At 44.6% G+C, this 21555-nt stretch overlaps 1 protein-coding gene and 1 long non-coding RNA gene across 2 annotated transcripts in view; both read left to right on the top strand.

Moving 5' to 3' along the window:
• LOC119373382 (uncharacterized) overlaps positions 1 to 951 on the top strand; it is a 30020-nt gene extending 29069 nt beyond the window's left edge. The window contains exon 7 of the long non-coding RNA XR_005179845.2: positions 688 to 951. This is a non-coding gene — a long non-coding RNA (uncharacterized LOC119373382). The remainder of the gene's footprint in view (positions 1 to 687) is intronic.
• A 9045-nt stretch (positions 952 to 9996) lies between these two features.
• LOC119375072 (papilin-like) lies at positions 9997 to 18924 on the top strand. The gene is made up of 6 exons (XM_037645269.1): positions 9997 to 10177; positions 11611 to 11793; positions 13487 to 13666; positions 15488 to 15515; positions 16570 to 16708; positions 18901 to 18924. Exons 1-6 carry the CDS (start codon positions 9997 to 9999, stop codon positions 18922 to 18924), a joined length of 735 nt encoding a protein of 244 aa, XP_037501197.1.
• Positions 18925 to 21555: the final 2631 nt, after the last annotated feature.

Raw genomic sequence — 21555 nt, 5'->3', positions numbered from 1 at the left:
TGACGTCACAGGCAAGTGTTTCTTCAGTTATTGAAGGCATCAGATTCTACGTCAACAAACGCGATACTATCGCCTTTTGCGATCGTTTGAGAATACGGGCCCAGCATGATGCTGGCAAGCTATAAGCAAACGAGCGATGAGTAAGTCGATATAACAAAGAACACAGTTAATTACTTTCGCGTCATATTGCTTTGTTTTGTCCAACCAATGGAATATACTCGAAGAATCGGAGATTTCACCTAAGTTTTCGAAGATGTCGCTCATGTGTCTCTTATTACGAATAGAAAGAACTACATCAATTTTAACATCAGTTTGTGCTGTGCACTGTCAAGTGCATAGCGTTTGTTTCTGTTTTCGCAATACCGCTAGCGTTCGTCTGGTGGTGGTATACTTTGACCTGTTCAATATAACAAAGTGTATACGTAGGTTACACCCCCCCCCCCCTTCACCGCCCTGTTGTTTTATGCATTTTTTAAAATTTGCTGCTCCATAATTATTTATAATTATCTAAATAGGTGTAACGTATCACGCTAATAGCTATTTGTTAAGGTTTCTTCCACGAATTTGGATTAGGCAGACTTGATGACAGTCAAGTTGTCGTTACCAGAAGGACGTGATAATCCCGTTTTGTCGTTGCTGTTTTCACCATGCGCTAACTCTGAAAATATTTCATTCTCTCCGCTCCAGATTCACCGAACTACTTGCCTCCACCGAATCAAGGCAACCCACCTCGGCGCCGCCCTCTTCCACCTATGCAAAACGAGCTACCTCAGTACGTTCGTCCACCTCAACAAGGCAATCTACCTGAGCCGTGGCCTTCAACGAATCAAGGCAATCCATATGGGCAGCTAACACCGCAGCTCAACAGACCCTAATAAAAGGCATTATTTGTGGTCATGCCTCGAGACACCTCGGAAATAGGTTCTCAAGCAGATGTACGAATTATTCCTGAGCCACCCCATAACCGCTCTCTGTATTTTCCGCGTCTTGGAGCACCCTGTCGAAATGTACAACGTTCCAGCGTTGTATTATGGTCTGCATTGTCCACATTCTCCATTAGAGTATGCCTTCCCAATTGGCCATGATAAATTAGCTTCTAGCAATCACTACGGCAGCTACGAAACTGCTGAGCATGTTCTTTGCCGCTGTCCTCGATACAGCGCGCACATGTTTGTCGCTAGCGGCATATGTTAGCCCGCTATGAGGACAAGCAGCGGTCAGAAAAAAAAGAACAACTTAAAATGCTGACCTCAACTGTGGTCCTACCGGACGTCTATCAAGGAATTATTGCATTTTTGCGAGATAATGATCTACTAAACACATAATACTTTCGTACCTCACCTAAATTTTTGTTTCTTTGCATGCCTCCTTTTGTATCCGCTCTTCCTTTCACATTTCTTTGAGCCATCGCGGTGTTACAGTGGTTAAGGTGCGCGGCTGCTGATCCGAACGGCGCAGATTCGATCCCGGCCGCGGTGGTCGCATCTGCGATGGAGGCGAAACGCTATAGTCCCGTGTACTTAGATACAAGGTCCCGGTGAAGAGCCCCTGGCGCTATAAACGTCCAAAACCCCGCACTCCGGCCCGCCTCATAATCATATCGTAATCTTGGCATGTAAAACCCCACAAATTATTATCGTTACTCCTTCTTTATTTCCCATTTCCCTTGCCCCTAAAGTAAAGCAGCAAACAAGTTGTTTCTGTTCCGATTAACCTCTTAGCATTTACCTCATTTATACCTCGCCCTATCACTTAACATCGGCAGCGATACTGGCGTGATTGACAGCAAAACTGAACACGGAGAAGCATTGACAGCAAATTGATACGGCATTCGAGAGAAGCTCCTACAGAAAGGTATGTCGATTCCAGATCTACTGTAGGATTAAGCTGCTACGGTTCCAAAGCAGTGGCGATCTAGACTAGACCGATCCTGGAGACAATTTAACGTAACCCTGGACCGTTCGATTATGAAAGCGGAGCTCGTGATTTAGCTGATCAATGTATACATCAGAGGAATGGGTAGCTGTCCCCGCAAAGGGCTTCAATGTGGCTTAACGAGAAAATCAGAATGGATGAAGGGCTCGTTTCTTTGTTAGACGCAGCCTAATGAAACCAACAGACAATGAAGCCAAGGAAGGCATTGGGGAGAGTTGTAATTTGTATGTGTAGTGTCTTAATTAACACATTAATGGAAATGAATTAAAGCGTACGAAACAAGAGCTCGCCTTCGTTAGGGACCAAACCTACGACCCTTGAATAAGGCGTTCAATTGAGCTACAACGGCGGTCCTTCCCTCGTCTACTTCGTTGTGTATTTATGCGCATGTAATCATAGGGATGTTAGCCAGCGCCACTGGTGACCATGTGGCTTGCGGCTTGTCGCATGAGATGGATGTGCAAGCCATGCTTCCATGATGTTGCTGGCAACAATAATGCATTGATTTTCAAAGTGATTCTGAGCACATCCAATGCTATTTTTAAGGCGAAAGCCTTGCGTTAGCAAACGCCAAAGTTTACAAGCCGTCCCGCGTCGGCGGCGTCAACACGAGTGATGCAAAAAAATCTATATATCACTATATGACGTCATCATGACGTCACGGATAGCCAAAATTCATGACGCTGTCATGACGTCAACGTGCCGTACATAACGTGACGTCACATGGTGACGTCCTTACACAACAGCATTGCTTGGTCAAAGGTGGGCCGATCCCGGAAGCGGCGCAAAACAAGATGAGGTGCAGAAAGCTTACAATGCCTCCGACCACGGAGTCATTGCAAAACCACATTAGTTGCAGAAAGCTTTCAGAGGGGACGCGGGAGGTTTAATACATCGGACGAGAAGAAAAAGAAGATGGCTTTCGCCTTCGAGTCGTCTTAGGCGAATGTACAAGGAACCCCCGGGAGTTTTCTTTCTTTTTTTTCGTCACTGCCTCGTGAACGTAATAAAGAGTCCAACGCCGAAAGGATGCTGGGTAAAATAGTCGATAAAACCCTTTACAGGACATAAGATATTTACGTAGAACGGCATACATCTCCTTGGGCAAGGTACACTGAGTACAATGTTAGAGAAATTTAGTACTGTGTCTAGTTGACTGATTCCGTTTCTATCATAACTGCTGAAGCGTTGACTATCCCTCCCCCCCCCTCCCTTTCTGGCCCAGCTTAAGCAGTGCTATTTTTGAACCTGTGGAAACGTTTGAGGCGTCACATGGAACAACGGGCAGAATTCTCGGGAGAGGTAAAGAAGCTTAATAAAAATAGGGCGTCTTGGTTACTGTGGTTGGAGACACTCATCACCATCATTTATTAAACCCTTAAAGGCCTTAAACAAGGCATTACATAAGTGGCGTAGCAAATAAATATCATAAAGACCTGTCATGACTCGAATGCGGTGCTTAAAGTATAACAATGAGGCAAATTACATTGCACAGTGTTGAACGCAAAGATAAAGCAAATTATGAAAGTGTAAGAACTAATAACTATTACACGCGGTAGGTTGCAAGACGCGAACACAAATGAATACCGGAAGGTTAAAGAAAAATAAATTTAAAAAACACTTTGTTGAAAAGCAGAAGCTTAGTTAAAGAACAGGTATGTGCGAGGGTCAGCTGAAAAGAGAAGACAGCAACACTCTGAATTTGACTGGGTCGCAGTCTTGAACAACATATTCAGTAAGACTGTTCCAATGTTCAATGACTGACGGCAAGAAGATTTGTTAATGCTTGACTTGAGCCATGAAGAGGTTGTACACTTCTAGAGTTGAACAGTCGACGGCCAGTGGGAGTTGTAAGAAGGAGCAGAGTGCCATGCAGGTGAGAAAAGTTGTGATATAATTTGTGAAACAGGCTGAACTCTGCGGTTTTTCTGCGAACAGCTAGAGGAGTTAGGTAAAGAGACGATTTGATATGAGTAACGCTTGCATGTTTACTGTACTGAGATGATATAAACTGGGCTGCACGATTTTGCACCGCCTCGCGGGAGCTGATAGGTAATCTTGATGAGGGCTCCAAATGGCGGAAGCAAATTCTAGTTTAGATCTGACGAACGTTTCGAACGCAAGTTTCCTGACAGCGGGAGGGGAGGGACGCAGAGATCTTTTTATGAATCCAAGTGTCCTGGAGGAGTCTGCTGCGAGTTTGACAATGTGGTCTGACCAGGTCAAGGTGCTGTTTATGAGGACACCCAGGTAGCGGTAGGAATCTGCTTGAGATATCTCAGCGGAGTTTAGTGAATGCTGCAAGACAAGGTTGGATTTTTTGCGAGAGATGATCATGTATTTGTACTTTGAAACATTTGGTTCCATGAGCCAAGGCGAGCACCATGCCTCGATAATGTTAAGGTCTTGCTGCAGTAATGTTTGATCCGTACTACTGGCGATTCTGCGATACACAACCCAGTCGTTGGCAAAAAGACGGATGGACGATGTAATTCCGAACGGCAAGTCGTTGACGAATATGAGGAACAAAAGAGGGCCAAGGACAGATCCTTGAGGAACCCTGGAAAGCGCATCTGTTATAGTGGACGACTCTCCACCAATGGAAGTGAACTCTCCACCAATGGAAGGCTTTAGAAAAGTCGATGAAGTTGGCGTCAATCTGATAGGAGGAATCAAGGTTTAAGTGCAGGTCAGTAGTGAATTCAGCCAATTGCGTTTCACATAATAAGCCGGGGCGGAAACCGTGCTGCTTGTGATAAAAGAAAGTTATTTTCGAGATGACGGGCAATGCGCGAGAAAATGACGTGTTCTAATATTTTGCAAGACACGCATGTGAACGATATGGGGCGGTAATTGGACGGATCAGAGCGGTTACCTTTTTTGAAGACCGGTGTAACTTTCGCCATCTTCCAGTCATCGGGAATTTGACCTTCCAAGAGGGACTGAGTGAAAATACCTTGCAAAAAGTTGCTCGAGACAAGTTTTGTAATTTTTAGACATTTGGACGGTATGTTGTCGGGTTCTGGGAGCGCTTGAAGTGTTTAGGTTGTCGATGAGTTTTGAAATACCCCGAGCTGAGATGACAATCGGTGCCATACTGCTGAAACTTTGACGAGGTAGTACTGGCACGCTCTGGACGGCCTCGACCGTGAAGACAGAGGAGAAGTACGAATTCATCACGTTAGCTCGCTGAGAAAGTGGTACGTCAGTGCCGTCAGGGAAGACGAGGGTGATGTTGCGCGATTGGTTTTTAGGTTTCAGAATTTTCCCAATTTTTTTAGGATTATAGTGGAGGATGTTCTTTAGGTCTTCGTGGTGGAACTTTCTTTTTGATTTAAACATAAGATCGGTGTATTCACGTAAGCAGATTAAATATTTGTTCCACTTTACTGCTGAAGGCGAATTGCGAGCAGAGCGAACATTTCTTACGGGATAGTCTTTAATGGTTTGGAAAACCACGGTTTGTCCGCATCACGACGAATTCGTACCAAGGGGACGTACTTAGCGATTCGATTATGAATTACAGTGGGTGGACACTCTCGTCCAGGCCTCCACTTGCTATTGCGGCTCGCCGTGCCTGGTCAAGCGTCTCCGGTTGGCTTCCCAAGTTCAGTTTGGAGAGTGGCGTTACCTACGACCAATTTACGAGTCCTTCATCAATAAGTGGTAAGTGGTGATGTTTTGGAGTTTCGGATGGAGTCGCACCACGGACCTATGCCGCTATGTGTGTGGTGTCTGTGCGTTTGGTAAATAATTTTGAAGTTTATGTAAATGTGGCTAGGTGCTTGTTTTTATTTGGCACCTGTCTATCACCTGTTGTCTGTTGAGTTTAGGAAGAGGTGGTGCTTTGGTTCGCCTACCCAGTCTTCGTGGCGCGGGACGCGGTGAGGTACGCGCCTAGAAAAAAACTGCAGCAGTCACACCTTCAAGAACTTCGTCAAACATCACCTCACCCGAAAAAAGTGTGTTGTGGTTTTTTGAGTGCCAAAACCCCAATACTATTACAAAGTGCGGCTTAGTAGAAGAGCATGGATAAGTTTACAAAGGGGGTTGCTTAACGTGCACCTACATCTAAGTAAAAAAACCGGCAGATCCCACGCATTGTGGGAATCGATGTAATGCGAAGCAGCCAGCAAAGAGCTGCATACATCGTCTTGTATGTCTTTGAGGAAAATGCGTGTCATGGTTTTCATGTTAACTCCCATTATTTATGTTCGTCACACAGTAACGTCGCGCAATACCAACTTCGGGGTCGATCAAGCTAGAGAAACGGCCGCCAGCGCCCCATGAGCGTGGCACGCAAGTCATGTTGTACATGACATACGTGTCATGACTTTCATGTTAATTCGTGTTATTTGTGTTCCTCACACGGTCACGTCGCAAGATACCAATTTTGGTGTATATCAAGCTAGCGAAACTGCCGCCAGCGCCCCATGAGAGTGCCACGTAAGTCATGCTGTACATGACATGCGTGTCATGATTTTCATGTTATCTCGTGTTATTTATGTTCGCTACACGGTCACGTCGCAAGATACCAATTTTGGTGTATATCAAACGAACGAAACGGCCGCCAGCGCACCATGAGCGTAGCATGTAAATCATGCTGTACATGACATGCGTGTCATGATTTTCATTTTATGACTTGTCATTTATGTTCGTCATACAGTCATGTTACGCCATACCAATTTTGGTGCACATTCGATGAAGCAAGCGAACCAGGACAGCACAAAATCGTAGGCGGCTAGATAGATAGATAGATAGATAGATAGATAGATAGATAGATAGATAGATAGATAGATAGATAGATAGATAGATAGATAGATAGATAGATAGATAGATAGATAGATAGATAGATAGATAGATAGATAGATAGATAGATAGATAGATACGCTCAAAGTCGCAGAAGTTCGCTAAGAAATGCTTCGCATTTAATAGCATTTCAATTCGCCTTTAATGCTCAATTCTTTGTGGTCACCCTACGTAGCCGGGAATCGTACCGGCGACCTCTAACTTAGCAACGCAGCACATTAGCCGCTAAGATAGAAGGGATGGTTTACGCTCGCGGGGGTGAGGGGCATAAGCAGTAGTTTCTGCGGCGTAACTGGTAGTGGCGTCAGCAATTAGCGCCAGCTCTTTCGCTGTTTACCAACACTCGAGCACTCGTGTTTCGACAGGTCTTTCGAATGTTTTAAGTCGATACAGTGAGACAGAAGCAGTATTTCGCTGCCTTTCTATTTCTTAAGTGCAGATCACTTCAGGGGACCGTATTGTCGTCCATCCATACCCCAATGTGGCGTGATCACGCTCAGAGTAAAGCACTCAATACAGGCCATAACAAGGTTAGCAATGCTCAAAACGGGGTTAAAATGAACGAACATGGTCTAAAACAATATAATTGGCGGATATAACCAAGACGTAGTCACAGATATTAATTTAAAATCACCAGAAGTGTTTCGGAAAAATTACCGTGCTCTCTGCCCGCGCTCGCTACAGCTTGCACCGTCACGCGCGCCAACTGGCTGATGCGGGCCAAGATACCACCGCCAACTTATCGGCCCACCGCTGCAACGGAGCCGGCGAGTAGCGGCCGCACCTGATTTCGTTCGCTCAAGCCACGGCTGAGAGCAGCATGTTCGCTGCGCGCTAATGCGGTAGTCCTGTGCTTCTTTTTGTACTTCGCGGGCTTTCTTTGCAGCTTGGAAAAAATTGTATACGTGAGACTTTCTTTATCGCAAATAATGCAATGAGGGCTTCTGAAGACGTTCTCGAACTTTGCGAGTCGCATTTCTTGCCTTTAATCAATATTTATCAATTTAATAAATAATCCTGATTGACAAATTAATTAAACAGAAAACAAAAAATACTGTAGTGCGCAAGGTGACTGCCAGCAATCTGCAACTGATTTGATTTCACTCGCCTGCCTCTAAAATTGTATTTTTTAACCCTTGGCTAAACATAGCTGGGACACCCGGTATATGAATTTACGTACATATACGGAACGGCACGGCGACGGCGACGGCAATAACTCGTCGAGAGTGCCCATATCATTGCAGTCGCAATAAAATGACCAAGCGGACCGGCAGAAGATTTCACTCGTACATACAGTGATTAAATTGCGTCACCTTCATTATTTCTGCCAACAATATTCCGTCGCTACTCTGCACAATCTGGAGTGCATACGAAATTGGGTATAATACGACGTCATCAGGCACACTACTTTTTGCCCGCGTTGCCATGCGGCATATTGTCAGAGTCAAAGCAAAAGCGCAGGAGTTCTTTTCGTGCAGCCTTTCATGCAGATACTGCAACAATGTGTTCTAAAGCTCCATTGTCAATAAGCCATCATTCGTGAACAGCAGGTTCATCATTCTAGAAAGTAATGGCCGCAGATGCACTTCTTCGAACTGTCTTTCTCTTAATGCACCCCTAAAGTAGATGACTAGCATGAGAATATATGCTGAACAGGCAACAGTGGAGACTTCCCGACCCTTACCATTGTGTTAGGGCCTTAGCAACCACATCTCCACATCGTTCCAAGGTTGTTTTATTTCTTTCGGGGGAGCGCCCTTCGATTCGGCCAATAAACTTGAGAGTGAAGTGTTTGAAAGGCTACATGAACAAATATTTGTCATGAAATCGCAGTCTAGATATATTTCATATGCTCGATACTTACTTGTGCAAATATACTTTTCTGGAAAAATTTCTTTCCAGAGAGTTCACAAAAGGATAAAGATCCGTTTATTATTGCGTTCGACGACTTCATCTCAAGCATGCCTTTATGCATGAAATAGGTGCGCTGAAATAGGTTCCAGTAAGATTGTCACAGCTTCGACGTCATCGATGCCATGAAGAATGCCTAGAAATAATTCTGTTCATCGCAAGAGATCTCATTTTTCTCGAAGGCAGCCGTATGAAGTTGGAGCCGACGTACGGCAATGAAGCAGCTAGTGGGACTGCTTCTTCTCGGTGCTGTGGTCTACCTTAACGGTACGGTAATGTGGTACTTACAATTATTACTTTGATGCTGCTTATTATCGTTGTCCGCCTAGCAAAGCCCCCGTGTATGTATTGGCTACCAGTTCATGCGCACCATACACACCATGGTAACTACAAATTTACTTCGGCCAGGCGTCTAACGTTAATCATGTCAGCTGCTTGTTTATAGTGGTGACGAGAAAAGGCGCTCCCCTTCAAATGTGAGGTTTATGGAGGGGAATCATGTTCCGGCACATTGTGTTCCCATGTGCTCCTAATATTCTTCAATCAATTATTGCAAGAAAAAGCCGAACCGGTTATATGCCCCACAGAAGTCTTTCACATATCGCTAACCCTTGGTATGAGAAATCGAAGATCGATGCTCTGCATTTTAACTACGAATCTGTTCCGCAAATCGTTCCTTGTCCGACGAGCCAAAAAACTATCATCACCATCAACGGTTATGTGCCAAAGAAATTGGGCTAAACCCACTACTCACCGCTGGTCCACTAAAAATGAAGAAGGCAAAAACCATCATCATCGTAAACTTGTATGTGCCACAGAAATTGGGTAAATTCCACTACTCGTCACTGGTCCACTAAATATAAGGAAGGCAACGCATAGCCCAACAACAAATGGCTGCGACGCGACGGCGGCGAGCCGAAGACCCTCAGTACGTACAATGAGAGAATACAATGTAATGGTAAAGGCAAGCTGCGAGAAGACCCCGAAGCGATGGAAGGCCTACGCCAACGACGACGTGGCCGTACATCTATGAGAGGTGCGAACGCTTGGTTTTGAGCGCCAGTTTCTGTCTCTGGAGTTCGGACATCTGTGTCATGTCTCTGTGATTGCCTGTGGTTTAACACGAACTCCTCTGCGCTGAGAATCAACGTAAACACAACCTAGCATCACCTAGCTAAAGCGTAGCAACGACCTAGAAACAACCTAGAAACAACCTGCATCCCCCATCTAAGGCCTAGAAACAAGCTAGAAGCAACCAGATTAGTCTTCAGAATCGTCCAGTTTCGCTGTTTCAAGCCTTGCGCGCTTAGTGCAAGCGTCGCCATTTTTTTTTTTACAGCTATGCCGGAATCGACGCCAGCAATGTGCTCGAAACCACCGGTTCTTGGCCACTGCAAACCATTAAAGAACACGTGGAGTTATTGTTCACTTCGAAACATCTGTGTCCAGTTCAAGGACAACGAGTGCGGTGTTGGAGACAACCAGTTCATATCGAGACAAAAGTGTGAAGAAGCCTGTGTGGGTAAGTACCGTTCGCGGTCACATGCAAATCTCAGTAGAAAATGTACGTTGTTTGCAACCAATCTCTCTCTCATGACTCGACCAGTAGGTGTCACGAAAATGTGCTGCTCTAAAGTGTACAAAATGTTTTCTTGAAGCTTCCAAACGTTGTCCGGAAATTTACGTCATGCCGGCTGAAGATGCTTCTGAGTTGTTTTACTGCGCTACACATAAAAACGATTGTACTTGCATTAACTACCGCTAACATACAGTACCTAGCGCAGCCGCTATTCCCAAAAGGCAATCGTGTGGTTAATTTATACTCCCATATTACCGCGAACTTCCCCACGCCTTGATAGCATCATGAATTTCACGCCGTGCTTTTCGGTGATTGTATTTCGTTGCAGAAGAGTTTATGACAAGGATGGTAAGATATTTTACGTTGATGTCCAAGAACATTACGCTAACTTCCGTCCCAGCAATTATTGCGTAGCTATATGTCAATGAATTTTCAAGAATAAAAACCATCTCGTGACAGCCTCCCCAGCGACACGATTATAAAACAGCCGAGGATATTTTGAACAGTGTACAATTACCGCGTTATCTTAACATTAAGAACCCCAAAGGCAATTTTAATACAGGTACCAACAGCTGTTTATAAAAAACGTCAATAATTTAGCCATTATAGGGGCGTCAGTTAGGTATTATACGCTACATGTAGTATGATGTGCTTTTACGAAGTTGTCATTATTGGGTGATGTGGCTGCTCTCCTTTGTCACGCCTCTTTTTACAAGCATGACGATTGCCAGTACTGGTTTTATATTACTTCTGAGGCACTGCCAGTGGCGTAAAGCAGGTAAATTCTGGGCCGTGGATGTAGTTAATTTTAATAGATCGGTGGAAGCATAATTAGTTCCTCCTTATGTTAATTCCTATTCTCCTCGTTCATTCTTTTACAAGGATCTAGATTTCAACAGAAATGATGCCCGTTGGTGCCCTACGAGAATTTATTGGTCAGTTGCCTGCTCGTAAAATTACTGTGCCACATGCTTTCATCAAAAAAAAAAAGATTGCTTCACCTTTGCCGTCATCGCCACAAGTTGCGCTGCCTAAAACTTTCAGCGTTCTATCTTGATATACATAAATGCAAAAGAAGTGTATATGAAGCAGCCGTCAATGCAGTACAAGTGGTAGAGATGCGCACGCTTAATGCGGGGGCTTTAGGTTCGAATGCCAGCATTGGCAAGAATTTTCTGCGTCCACCTTCACTTAACACTGATAATTAGAATACCTTAAGTAGAAACTGGAAACATTTTATCTATGCCGGGCTTTTTTATATGTTGCCTTCGTATGATCCTGTTTAACAAAAAGAGGCCTCACGGCAAACTTCCAGTTTTTTGTTAAAAGTGATTGTATGTTGAAACAAGTGAACCTTAATATATCTGACGTTACAGAACCTTTAGGCCCAAAGAACCCAATGTGCTTCAGAATTACTACCACTGGTAGCTGTAAAATAAAGGATTTGGCATGGTATTATGACACTTCTGATGGATTCTGCAAAATGTTCAATCACGGTGATTGCGGCAGAGGTGGGAATCACTTCACAACGGAGCAGAAGTGCCTGGAGGTTTGTCAGCGTGAGTATTATTGAGCTAGCAGCACAACATCGCTAACTTCATGCGCTACAAATTTTCCTTTTCTAATATGGTTGCCTACATTTCGAGCCAACACGTCTAATGGTTACTCTAGCTTGACCAACATTTAAATAATTGCATTAAAAGTAATTAACCACACCTTCTCGCAAAAACATTATCCCGTTATGTTTAAAGCAATGGTCCGAGCTTAATAACACAAGTGTTATCTTACAATAGGGCCGCGTTATTTTTGTTCCTGTGCGCAATTTCGTACTAAGAAATAAGTCATTATATCGAACACAATTACAGGTTACCAATCCAGGCAATTTTTACAAGAAGCGCATTCTCGATAGGCGTTGTACGAAGCATGTTACATCATTGGTCTTGTGTTCTTTCCGAGAGGAGTTAGTTAAGATAGTTGTAATTTCCCTAATAACTTACTACTGTTTGTACATTACCGGCACACTGCAGTCCTATCCCGCCATGGTGGTCTAGTGATTATGGCGCTCGACTGCTGACCCGAAGGTCGCGGGATCGAGTCCCGGCCACGGCGGCTACGTTTTCGATGGAGGCGAAAACGTTTGAGGCCCTTGTACTTATTTTGGTGCACGCTAAAGAACCCCAGGTGGCCGAAATTTCCGGAGCCCTCTACTACGGCGTCGCTCATAATCATATCGTGGTTTTGGAACGTTAAACCCCAGATATCAACACTGCAGTCCTAAGCGTGAGCGGATAAATGGGAGCGCCACCTGGTGCTTCCAAGCTGGACAAGCCAGGCACAGAGTAATTGTTTTTCCAAGTGCATTCTTCACCGCGCTGCCAGCGTAACTTTAGGAAAGATGGGAGCAATGTTTACAAGCGTGCCTGTCGAGATCTTACGGCGAAAGCCTCAGATGTCTCATCAAACGCGAAAATTGACCGTCGGCATCGGCGGCGTCAACACAAGTGATGCGAAAAACCATCATCACGTGATAACGTCACCATACGGCGTCGTCATGTCGGCGCAAATCGCCAGAATTTGCGACGTCAACGTGACGTCACTATGATGTAACATAACTTTATATCACATGACAATGTCATCGCGTGAAATCATCGCATCGTGATGGGCTGATCACGGATGCTGTGCATAACCAGACGAGGGGCAGGAAGCTTCCAATGCCTCTGATCTTGGAGGCAGTACAACACCACACTAGATGCAGAAGGCTTTCGAGGGTGGGTGCGGGCCGGGGTTGATCACTAAATTAACCGAGAAGAAAAAGCACAAGATTCCTTTCGCACTCGAGTAGTCTTGAGCAACTCCTCAAGGGACTCTGAGTTTTTGAGTCGACGAGTCCATTGACGGCGCATCAAAACACGTCAAAATTTTAGACACGCGTGGCTTCCACGATTAGCTCCGGCAACGCGCCGTAGCAACGGCGCGTTGCCGGAGCTAATCGCAGAGGCCATGGTCGTAGCACGGTGCTTAAAATAAAAATTCCTAAATGTCGCTACAAGCGCAAGACGAAACCCGTTGTGACGCGAACGCCATCGCTTGCTGGAGGCCTCCAGTACTTTCCAGAGGTCAACACTGTCGAACATAGGAGCTTCCAAAAGTGCGCGTCGCCTTGTTCTGCAATACTTTTGTTGTGTCCCATTCGTTCTCCTGAAGCCATGTATGTATTTGCCAATATTGTTATTGATGTCATTCATTTTACAGCACGAGACCAGAAGAAACTTGTGTGCAGCTTGCCACAAAGTCCAGGAATATGCTGGTTCAAGTTGTATCGTTTTTACTTCGTAGCTTCGAAGAATACCTGTCTTCTAATAAAGGGGAAAAGTTGCGGCAAGAACGATAACGCCTTCCTTTCCCACGGAGACTGCATGAAGAGGTGTAGCCGTGAGTGACGCTTTTGTGTTCTTTGGGTGATTAAGTTATGGAGATCTGCAAACGCAGGGAACACGAATCAGCCTGTATTTTTTTACGTTAGCCAGCCTTACCTAGAACGTACTGTACAGGTGCGTTAGATAGGCGTTAGGTAGTAACTACACAAGAGTGTCTTATTTCTGTAGTATAACCGAAATGGCGACTTCCCATGTAATATATGACGTGCAATTAATGAGTAACAATTTCGTTTTTACAGCGTTGAGTAACAAAGCAATGAGGTGAACTGCACAGATTGAACCATTTATATAATGGTGCATTCTAAGCAACAAAACTAGTTTATGCAGATAGTCAAACTGAAATGGTACCGAAAAATTTAGTATAAATACAAGAAGGAGTAGCTAAGGTGATGAAGTGAGCGATATTTTTGTGTATAATAATAACCTTGCTATTAAAAGGTAATAATTGAAGTTTTCACAAACTAGCAGGGGAATGTAAATATGCACCAATAACAACAAAGATTCCTCTTCTTCTGCTACGCTTTTGAGATAGGAGAAGGATGGTTCTGGTGTATGTGAATACGCTGCTAATAAAGGCAGTTATTGCTGTGAAGGCAAGGCCTCTTATCGAAATGGTGTGTTCAGCCATATCCTTTCTTCAACAATTTTTCATCACTTGAAGCCTCAATCTACCCCGAAACTTTTGCCGTCCCCAGAGCATGAGCACTTATGTAAAGAGAAAACATTAAACCCTCGAGTACGATGTTGTTTATTATGATTGTATTGATATTTCTGGAATTTATGTATACATTCGAACCTGACTATATTGAATCCGGGTAAACCGAATAATCCTTTATATCGAACGCTTTTCCAACATGACTATGCTTTAACATCACTGCAGAGGAAAATATACGGCTACACCGAACAAAATAGACAGAACATCTGATATATCGAACACCGGGCAACGCCAAACGCCCCAGGAAGTTCGTTTCTCTCACAAATTTTTTACATTTCTTCTCGGAAGAGGACTTTTCCACATGAATTTTAAAGAGCGAGCGGTGGGATTTGGAGGGCGCCGCGAGAAGCAAGTATAAACTACCATTTGCCATCACGTGCTTTTCCCAATGATTCCTCGTCTTTGCGCCACCGGTCCGTCGTGCGGGATCGCAGCGGCTTCTCCGCCCGTTTTATTGTAATAGCAGCTATATAGACACTGTCGATGGGTTCTTGCCGTCGGTGTCGCCCTCGCCGTCATGTTCTTTATAAAGTCCTAGTTGATGACATTCCCACGCGCATTGTATGCTTTACCCGCGGGTAAAAGCGCGCGAGCGTGGGCGATGCACGCAGCTCAAGCAGAGATGAAACGAGCCGTCGGCCCATCTCCATCGCACGAATGGCGCATGTGATAACATCCCCCCCGCCTCCGAGCCTGCCGTCGATTACTACTCAAGCAGTGAAGAAACGCCTCACCAGTCTTGAAGGATCATGAAGGAAAAGGGGGGGGGGGGAGGGAAGAGTCGCTCGAGCAGCAACTGTGAACTTTGATTTGAGTGGCCTGGGCGCGCGCTATCTCGGCAGCCTATAGCAGACGGCTCGTATGCGCTTCTACATGTTGTGCTCTCAACGCGAAGAAAATGTGCGAGAAGTGTTTCTCTCTCTGGAGCTGCCGTATTCTCTTACACCAGCGTTTTGCAGATTTACGCGAAATCGGATCCAAAAGGGTTAGCTGCCAGCCCTCCTTCGTATATTCTTACAATTTGTTGCTGTCGAGTTCATTGCTTCTATATGTTCTGAGAATTTGACTAAAAATGCTACCCTTTCCTTTTATCCACCTCAGATCCCAATACGCCGAGACCCTGTTACAGGTGCGTGTTCAAAAAGGAAAGACCAAAAAATCAAGGAGAGAAAATTCAGGGTAAGGAAACTAAGAGCCCTCCGAATCAGCTCCCTCGTGCAGTTACAGCTGGATAATGTCTACACCACAGGACAATCTCTTTATCAGCTTAACCATCACACTGACGTGGCACCACTTAATACCTTATCGGTAAATGCACGACCCAGCAGTTCTTTGGCGTGTAGTGAAAGGCATGTTTCTGGCTGCAATAAATTTACCGACAAACCTAGTGTGTTCTGTTGCAATCATTTACCCTAACACTCATACTACCTTGATGTTTATTTGCACTGGAAAAGGGTGCACTTCTGGAAATATGCACAAGAAGTGGTTAAAAAAACATGGCTGATCCCGCCGTCATAGGAATCGCTATAACACGAAAGTGAAACATGTCTTTACAGAAGTGGTTGACTGTTCATGGCGCATTGATATATGAGGACTCGTACAACGTCTCTTTGTGTTTAGCAACTATAGCACCGTTTGACATGGATGCACCCACGTTGATGCACCTAGTGGCACATCTCCATGCCAACGACTAAAGCCGTGTTCAGACAACTGTGCGCTACGTACGACTCGTCGGTACGGATTGTGAGCGTAAACGCAAACAACATATTCAGGTTGTTCAGACGTTGTTGTAATTACCGTAAAGTACGTAACGTTTGGCGTCGTGAATATTGGCGGGTCCTGCGACTTTTACGACAACTAGTGAGGCGACCATTATGGCACGAGAAATGGCACAAAGCAGTTTCGGTTTTCAACTTTCCAAAGAGTGTTCGACACTCGCCGCCATGGCTGCGATCGGCGCTGACTAACACTCCTAGGTTTAAATGCACATATATGCCCTATAAAGTGCTCTACCCCATCGCCGTAGCTCAGAGGTAGAGCATCGGACGCGCTATTCGAAGGTCACAGGTTCGGTCCCCGCCGGCGGCAAGTTATCTTTTTGTCCACTTAACTTTCTTCAAATTTATATCCCAATTATTACAAATAACATCCCTTATATTTTCCTTGGCAATATTGTCTGTTAGTTCTCATTATAAGAACAAACAGTTACACAGGGATGTCCTGACTAAGGTGGCCAACACGAGCGCAAGCGACATGGGTAGCCTGCTGGCCTCAATTTACCTCAGCATCGGCAAGCCGTACATGATCACGGCCAACATCGGCGTAAGCGACGGCATCGTTAATAAAACATGGACACCTTGTGGTACATCGAGCGTGATGAACACGGCAGCCTCTTGCGACTGTGGCATGAATTTCGAAAGTCCACGGTGGGCATTGTCATCCCTGCCAGGACGAAGCATATCATTACGTCACACCCTCAATAAAATTGAAATGAGTGCCAGTGGCACATCGGAATCCCCACATCCATGACATACGCCAGAAAAATATCTCGTGTAAGAGGGCACAGTTTCCCCTTGCGCAAGCTAAACGCCATAACTGTAGTAAGTCACAAAGAGCCACCCAGGCCCAGTTAGTCTTCGGATACGATAAGCGTCATCCACTGAAGTTGGCCTACGTAGCACTTTCCAGGGCTACCAACCTCGGCCGCCTATACTTCACCAACGCAAAAGGTGGCTTCAGGTTACGACATGTCGCCTGCTCTATCGACACAGTCTGTTGACGACATGACCCGGCTAGCAAACATGCCTCCAGACATTGTCTTGGAACGGGGTACCACTTTCATTCGATGCCGCAACTACAACAATCACCTCACGCTCGCCGCTCTCAACGTACAGTCTACGCACGCGTCACGCGCACGACCTCGGCAAATACTCTCGGCTCACAGAAATTGGCGTGTTAGCAATTTCTGAAGCCTGGAGCGACCATCCCACTAAAATCACGGGATTCCATGTGTCGTCCACAGCAAGCGGCTCCATTGTAGGTGCGGCGGCGTGGACACAATACGAACACGGCGATGAGCAACTTCCTAGTATAGGCCGCATCCCACTTCGCCGGCCGCCAGACACCGAACACAAACATACAGGCAGTGGAATCGGCGAGGTCTGCGTTGCGCACATCACTCACAATAACAAAGACATTGCGCTCGCCGCCATCTACGTGAGAACTGTCAAGAGCCCCTTCCACACAAGAACACGGGTTCGTGAGACGTGCGTGCGTTCTCCATGATAACAGACAAGCTCAAGCACTACATATCCGCTTAACGCGTCTGGTGTTGGTAATACCTATGGTGCTGTTGGTACCACCACGCAACTGTAACAAATGGTCATATAACACGTGTGCGACTCTTCAACATATGTGTGTGCGTATATCATTTGCGCCTATTTTAGCGTCATTTCGTAACGTCTCCCTGAATGTAAAGAATGACGCCACAGACGCCTTCCCGCGGCATTATTCGCATTGCATCGATTCCAACGGTACGTGGGATCTGCCGATTTTTTCTTTGCTTCCTTGGCATTCACAATACAGCATTGGAGCTCGTAGAAAAAATAACGTCATAACTCATCTAAAATTTCGGGCGCGTCATTTAGGTTGCCTCGAGAGCACGGTTACACTTAATTGCGACTTACACCGAGATAGCTATCCCACAAAATGTATTCATATCAGGTTCACTTGCACATTTCATATTTTTTATATTATTTCTTTTTATTATTATTTTGTTCTCTCTTTTCTGGAATCTTTTAATGTCATTACCCATTCCTATGCAAAGTAGAATTGACAGCGTTATACAGGCAGAAATCTGTGTTTTTCCTATGAAGAGCCTCTCTCTCGCTTCATAGAGGAAAATAGCTCTTGCTGTTGCAGTTTTTGTATATTTAAAGTGTAGATAGCACGCGCATGCGTTTTGTACATATGTACAATTAAGCTCGCCATTTCTTTGTTTTCTTTTTACGCTGTAGCAGCTCAGCGGCTAAATTGTTGCGGTGCCAAGTCCGAGGGCGTGGGTTCGTCCCAGTCGTGGTGGCGTCCTTTCGATTGGGGCTAAAAGAAAAAATGCCCGCGTACCTCAATTTATAACTTGGTTATAGAAAGCGAAACAGGCCGGGCTCAAGGCAGGGTTCACTAGAGAAGAAAATGCACGCTTCATGTGGACCCGGAATATTGCACATAGCGTCTCTCATAATCATATCGTGGTTTTGGGACGTTAAACCCCTGATATTATTATTAATATTGCACATAACCGAGCATTGTCGACCTCCCTTCTCAAAATGCATAAAACGCGTATTTACGCTAAAAATCATCGTCTCTAAACTGAGCTCTTTTGCCGAACCGTTATTGCGGTCTAACGTCACATGCGCCAACCTGAAGAAGGGCCTATGTGGAAATAAAGCTAGCCCACAATGTAACCCGTGACGGCATTCAACAGAAAGGCAATGCCCTTGCAATGTTTTAAGCAGGTGCAGGTGTGCTCGAAGCTCTGAAGAAACAAAGAAGTCGATTGTTGTGTAAGGTCCTCATGGAAACACAATCGCTGTAAAAGGCGTCGCTTTATTTCTGGTCGTACCTGTTCATCTTCGTAAAAATGAAACACCTGCAGTAGCATCGTTAGGAAATGCTTACAGATGGAGCCGCTGGCAATAATAATAAACAAAAACCTTACGTCTTTCTACATTGAACCAGCTTCCGTTGGTTGCATGGTCACTGGTGCGGGAGATTAGAAAAATGAAAGTCATTTTAGGCAGCTCTCTTTTGCTTCTTCTCTGGGTGACGTACGGTAAGGTATTGTATTTCCCATGTTAACTCTTGGAACTCGTGAACGTGAGGCTGGGCTTAGCGGTGTAATAGGATTCAGTAGTTATTTTATCATTTGATTTTCGCTTCTTGTTCAGCATCTAAAGTGGAATTTTCAACTCATTTTGAGGTGAACCTGTTCTGAACTTAAGCGCGTTGGCACTCAAAATGGAATGCAGTTCTTTTACACATGACATCAGGGTCTAGATGCCGGTATATGACAAACATGTGATCAGTTATGAAATTTAAGAACCAGTATATTGTGTTAAATCGTCTGTCTTAGTACGACTAATAAGCATATTTTTTTTATTAAAGCATTACCGTCCTTATAATAGCTGCAGCTCTCCGTATTAAACAAATGTGATTTTGATGTTTATTTACTCTATTTTTCCCTCTGCTGTCAAAATCAGGCTTATATTTTAATTATCCCATTTTTATCGTTGAAATATAATGCAATTAAATGTAGGCACTGTCCTTTCACCTTTGGCCCGTATTTAACACTTCGGTTCTGCTGCCATTCATCTCAGATGAATTTGCATAGACCCTAAAAAGCGGCTTGGTTTGACTCACAATCAAACAGAAACAAAAAAAAGGCAGTGAAGAAGATTTTTTAGATAGAGAACAATTCCTAGTATCCTGTCCCAAAGCAGTAGCTTGTGTACGAAAATGTCCTCACCTCTCTGCCATTTGTGCTTTTCCGAATAAAAAATCGTTACTCTCGGTAACTGTCTTTCCTGAGGTCACGCACATCTGATCCTCTTAGCTCTAAAGTCGGCTTTCTAGCAAACGGAGGAAAAAAACAGCACCAACGAAACAAACATCAGATGAAAAAAATGAAATAAAAATTAGCGCAAATTGCACTAAAGCTCGCAAGGAGGGGTCACAGCAGAGCGATCGTGGGCACGTAGCAGGTCCAGGCTTGGCTACGCTTCTACCCTCTCACCTGTCTCTTTCCCACCGCTTGCTATATTGTACCCTACATGGCTATGCTTGCTCTCCTTTTATGGTTCTTTTTTTTGCCAGTGCCTTTCTACCTTTTTCTCTCTATGCTTTTTTTTCTCTGTCTTTCATCTTGTCCGGTCTTTCTTCCCTTTCTTTCTCTCATGTTGTCTCCTTCTTTCAATGTATTTCTCTCTCTCTCTCTCTCTGTAGTCGCTCTCTCGCCTTCTATATTTTCCGGTCTTTCTTAGCATTCGTTCTATCTATTTCTCTACTCCTCTTTCTTTCTATATCGTTTATCTACGACACACGCAAGCCTCGACCATAGCAGCTGTGCTGTAAAATTTCAATAGCGCGTATGTGCAACAGAAATTTGGCAAATATACTTCTCACCACACTAGTCTATCAAAAATTAACTAGCGAACACACGGGCGGCAAACACCGATTAGGGGCTGGTCTTGCAGCTTGTCTTGTTAATCATCTGTGCCGAGTGCTTGGGCGATGACTGACGCCTGCCACACGGCAAACGTCGACCATAACAGCTCTGCTGTAAAAATAAATAAAAACAAATAAAGAAGTGCGCCTCGAAAACACATTCCGTGCCTGCGCCTAACTAGACACCTAAGTCAAACATTAGGGCTGCCTGGAATATTCATATGACCTGTTTATGGTTTTGTAATAAATTTGAGTTGATAAGAAAAGTGCCCATGGCACTACGCGAGCCAACTAGCTTTAAGCGTACTGTCGACTGATTGTAGGTAACTTGTGTTAGTAACCGTACTGACAAGACAGTGAATGTCAGGGTAGTAACGCTACTTCCTTTGTATTTCTATTTTTCTCAAGGTAGAATTCTAGGTAATAAACTTACTAAATTATAAGTTACTACCCGCACTTACTACGTAGGTAGTGAATGTTGTGACATGCGTTAACTGCCTAAAGTTAGTAACTGCTGCTATTTCTACTAAATAGTGCATCACGCAAGTCAGGAGAAGAATAGAGCCATACGTAGGCACCAACCTCCCCGTAAATGCATGTATTAAAAATACAAAGCCGACAATGACGCTGGTGTAAAAGCAGAAAACACTACAGAAAAAGAATCGTTTCGTCCTTGTTACATTCAACTGGCCTACATTGACTACGCCACCGCAGTGACGTAGGAAAACATTCTATATACGTAGTTTATCCAGGCTCATGTTCTCGAGAGCCTGGCATACAAACGCACGGCATCAGGATACTGATGTATTTTTTTTTCTCCCCAGAGTGCAGTTACACCTTCGGTGCAAATATTGCAACACTAAAGAAAAATAATGTTACGAAAATAAAGAAGAAAGGACACTAGACTTACTCATTGTATGAGAGCTAGCGTCGTTAAAGGCACCTCT

Source organism: Rhipicephalus sanguineus, chromosome 11 (assembly GCF_013339695.2).
Source record: "Rhipicephalus sanguineus isolate Rsan-2018 chromosome 11, BIME_Rsan_1.4, whole genome shotgun sequence".
In the NCBI taxonomy this organism is placed as follows: Eukaryota; Metazoa; Arthropoda; class Arachnida; order Ixodida; family Ixodidae; genus Rhipicephalus; species Rhipicephalus sanguineus.
The sequence above is the reverse complement of the archived record's forward strand: the minus strand, read 5'-3'. Positions and strand labels throughout refer to the sequence as shown.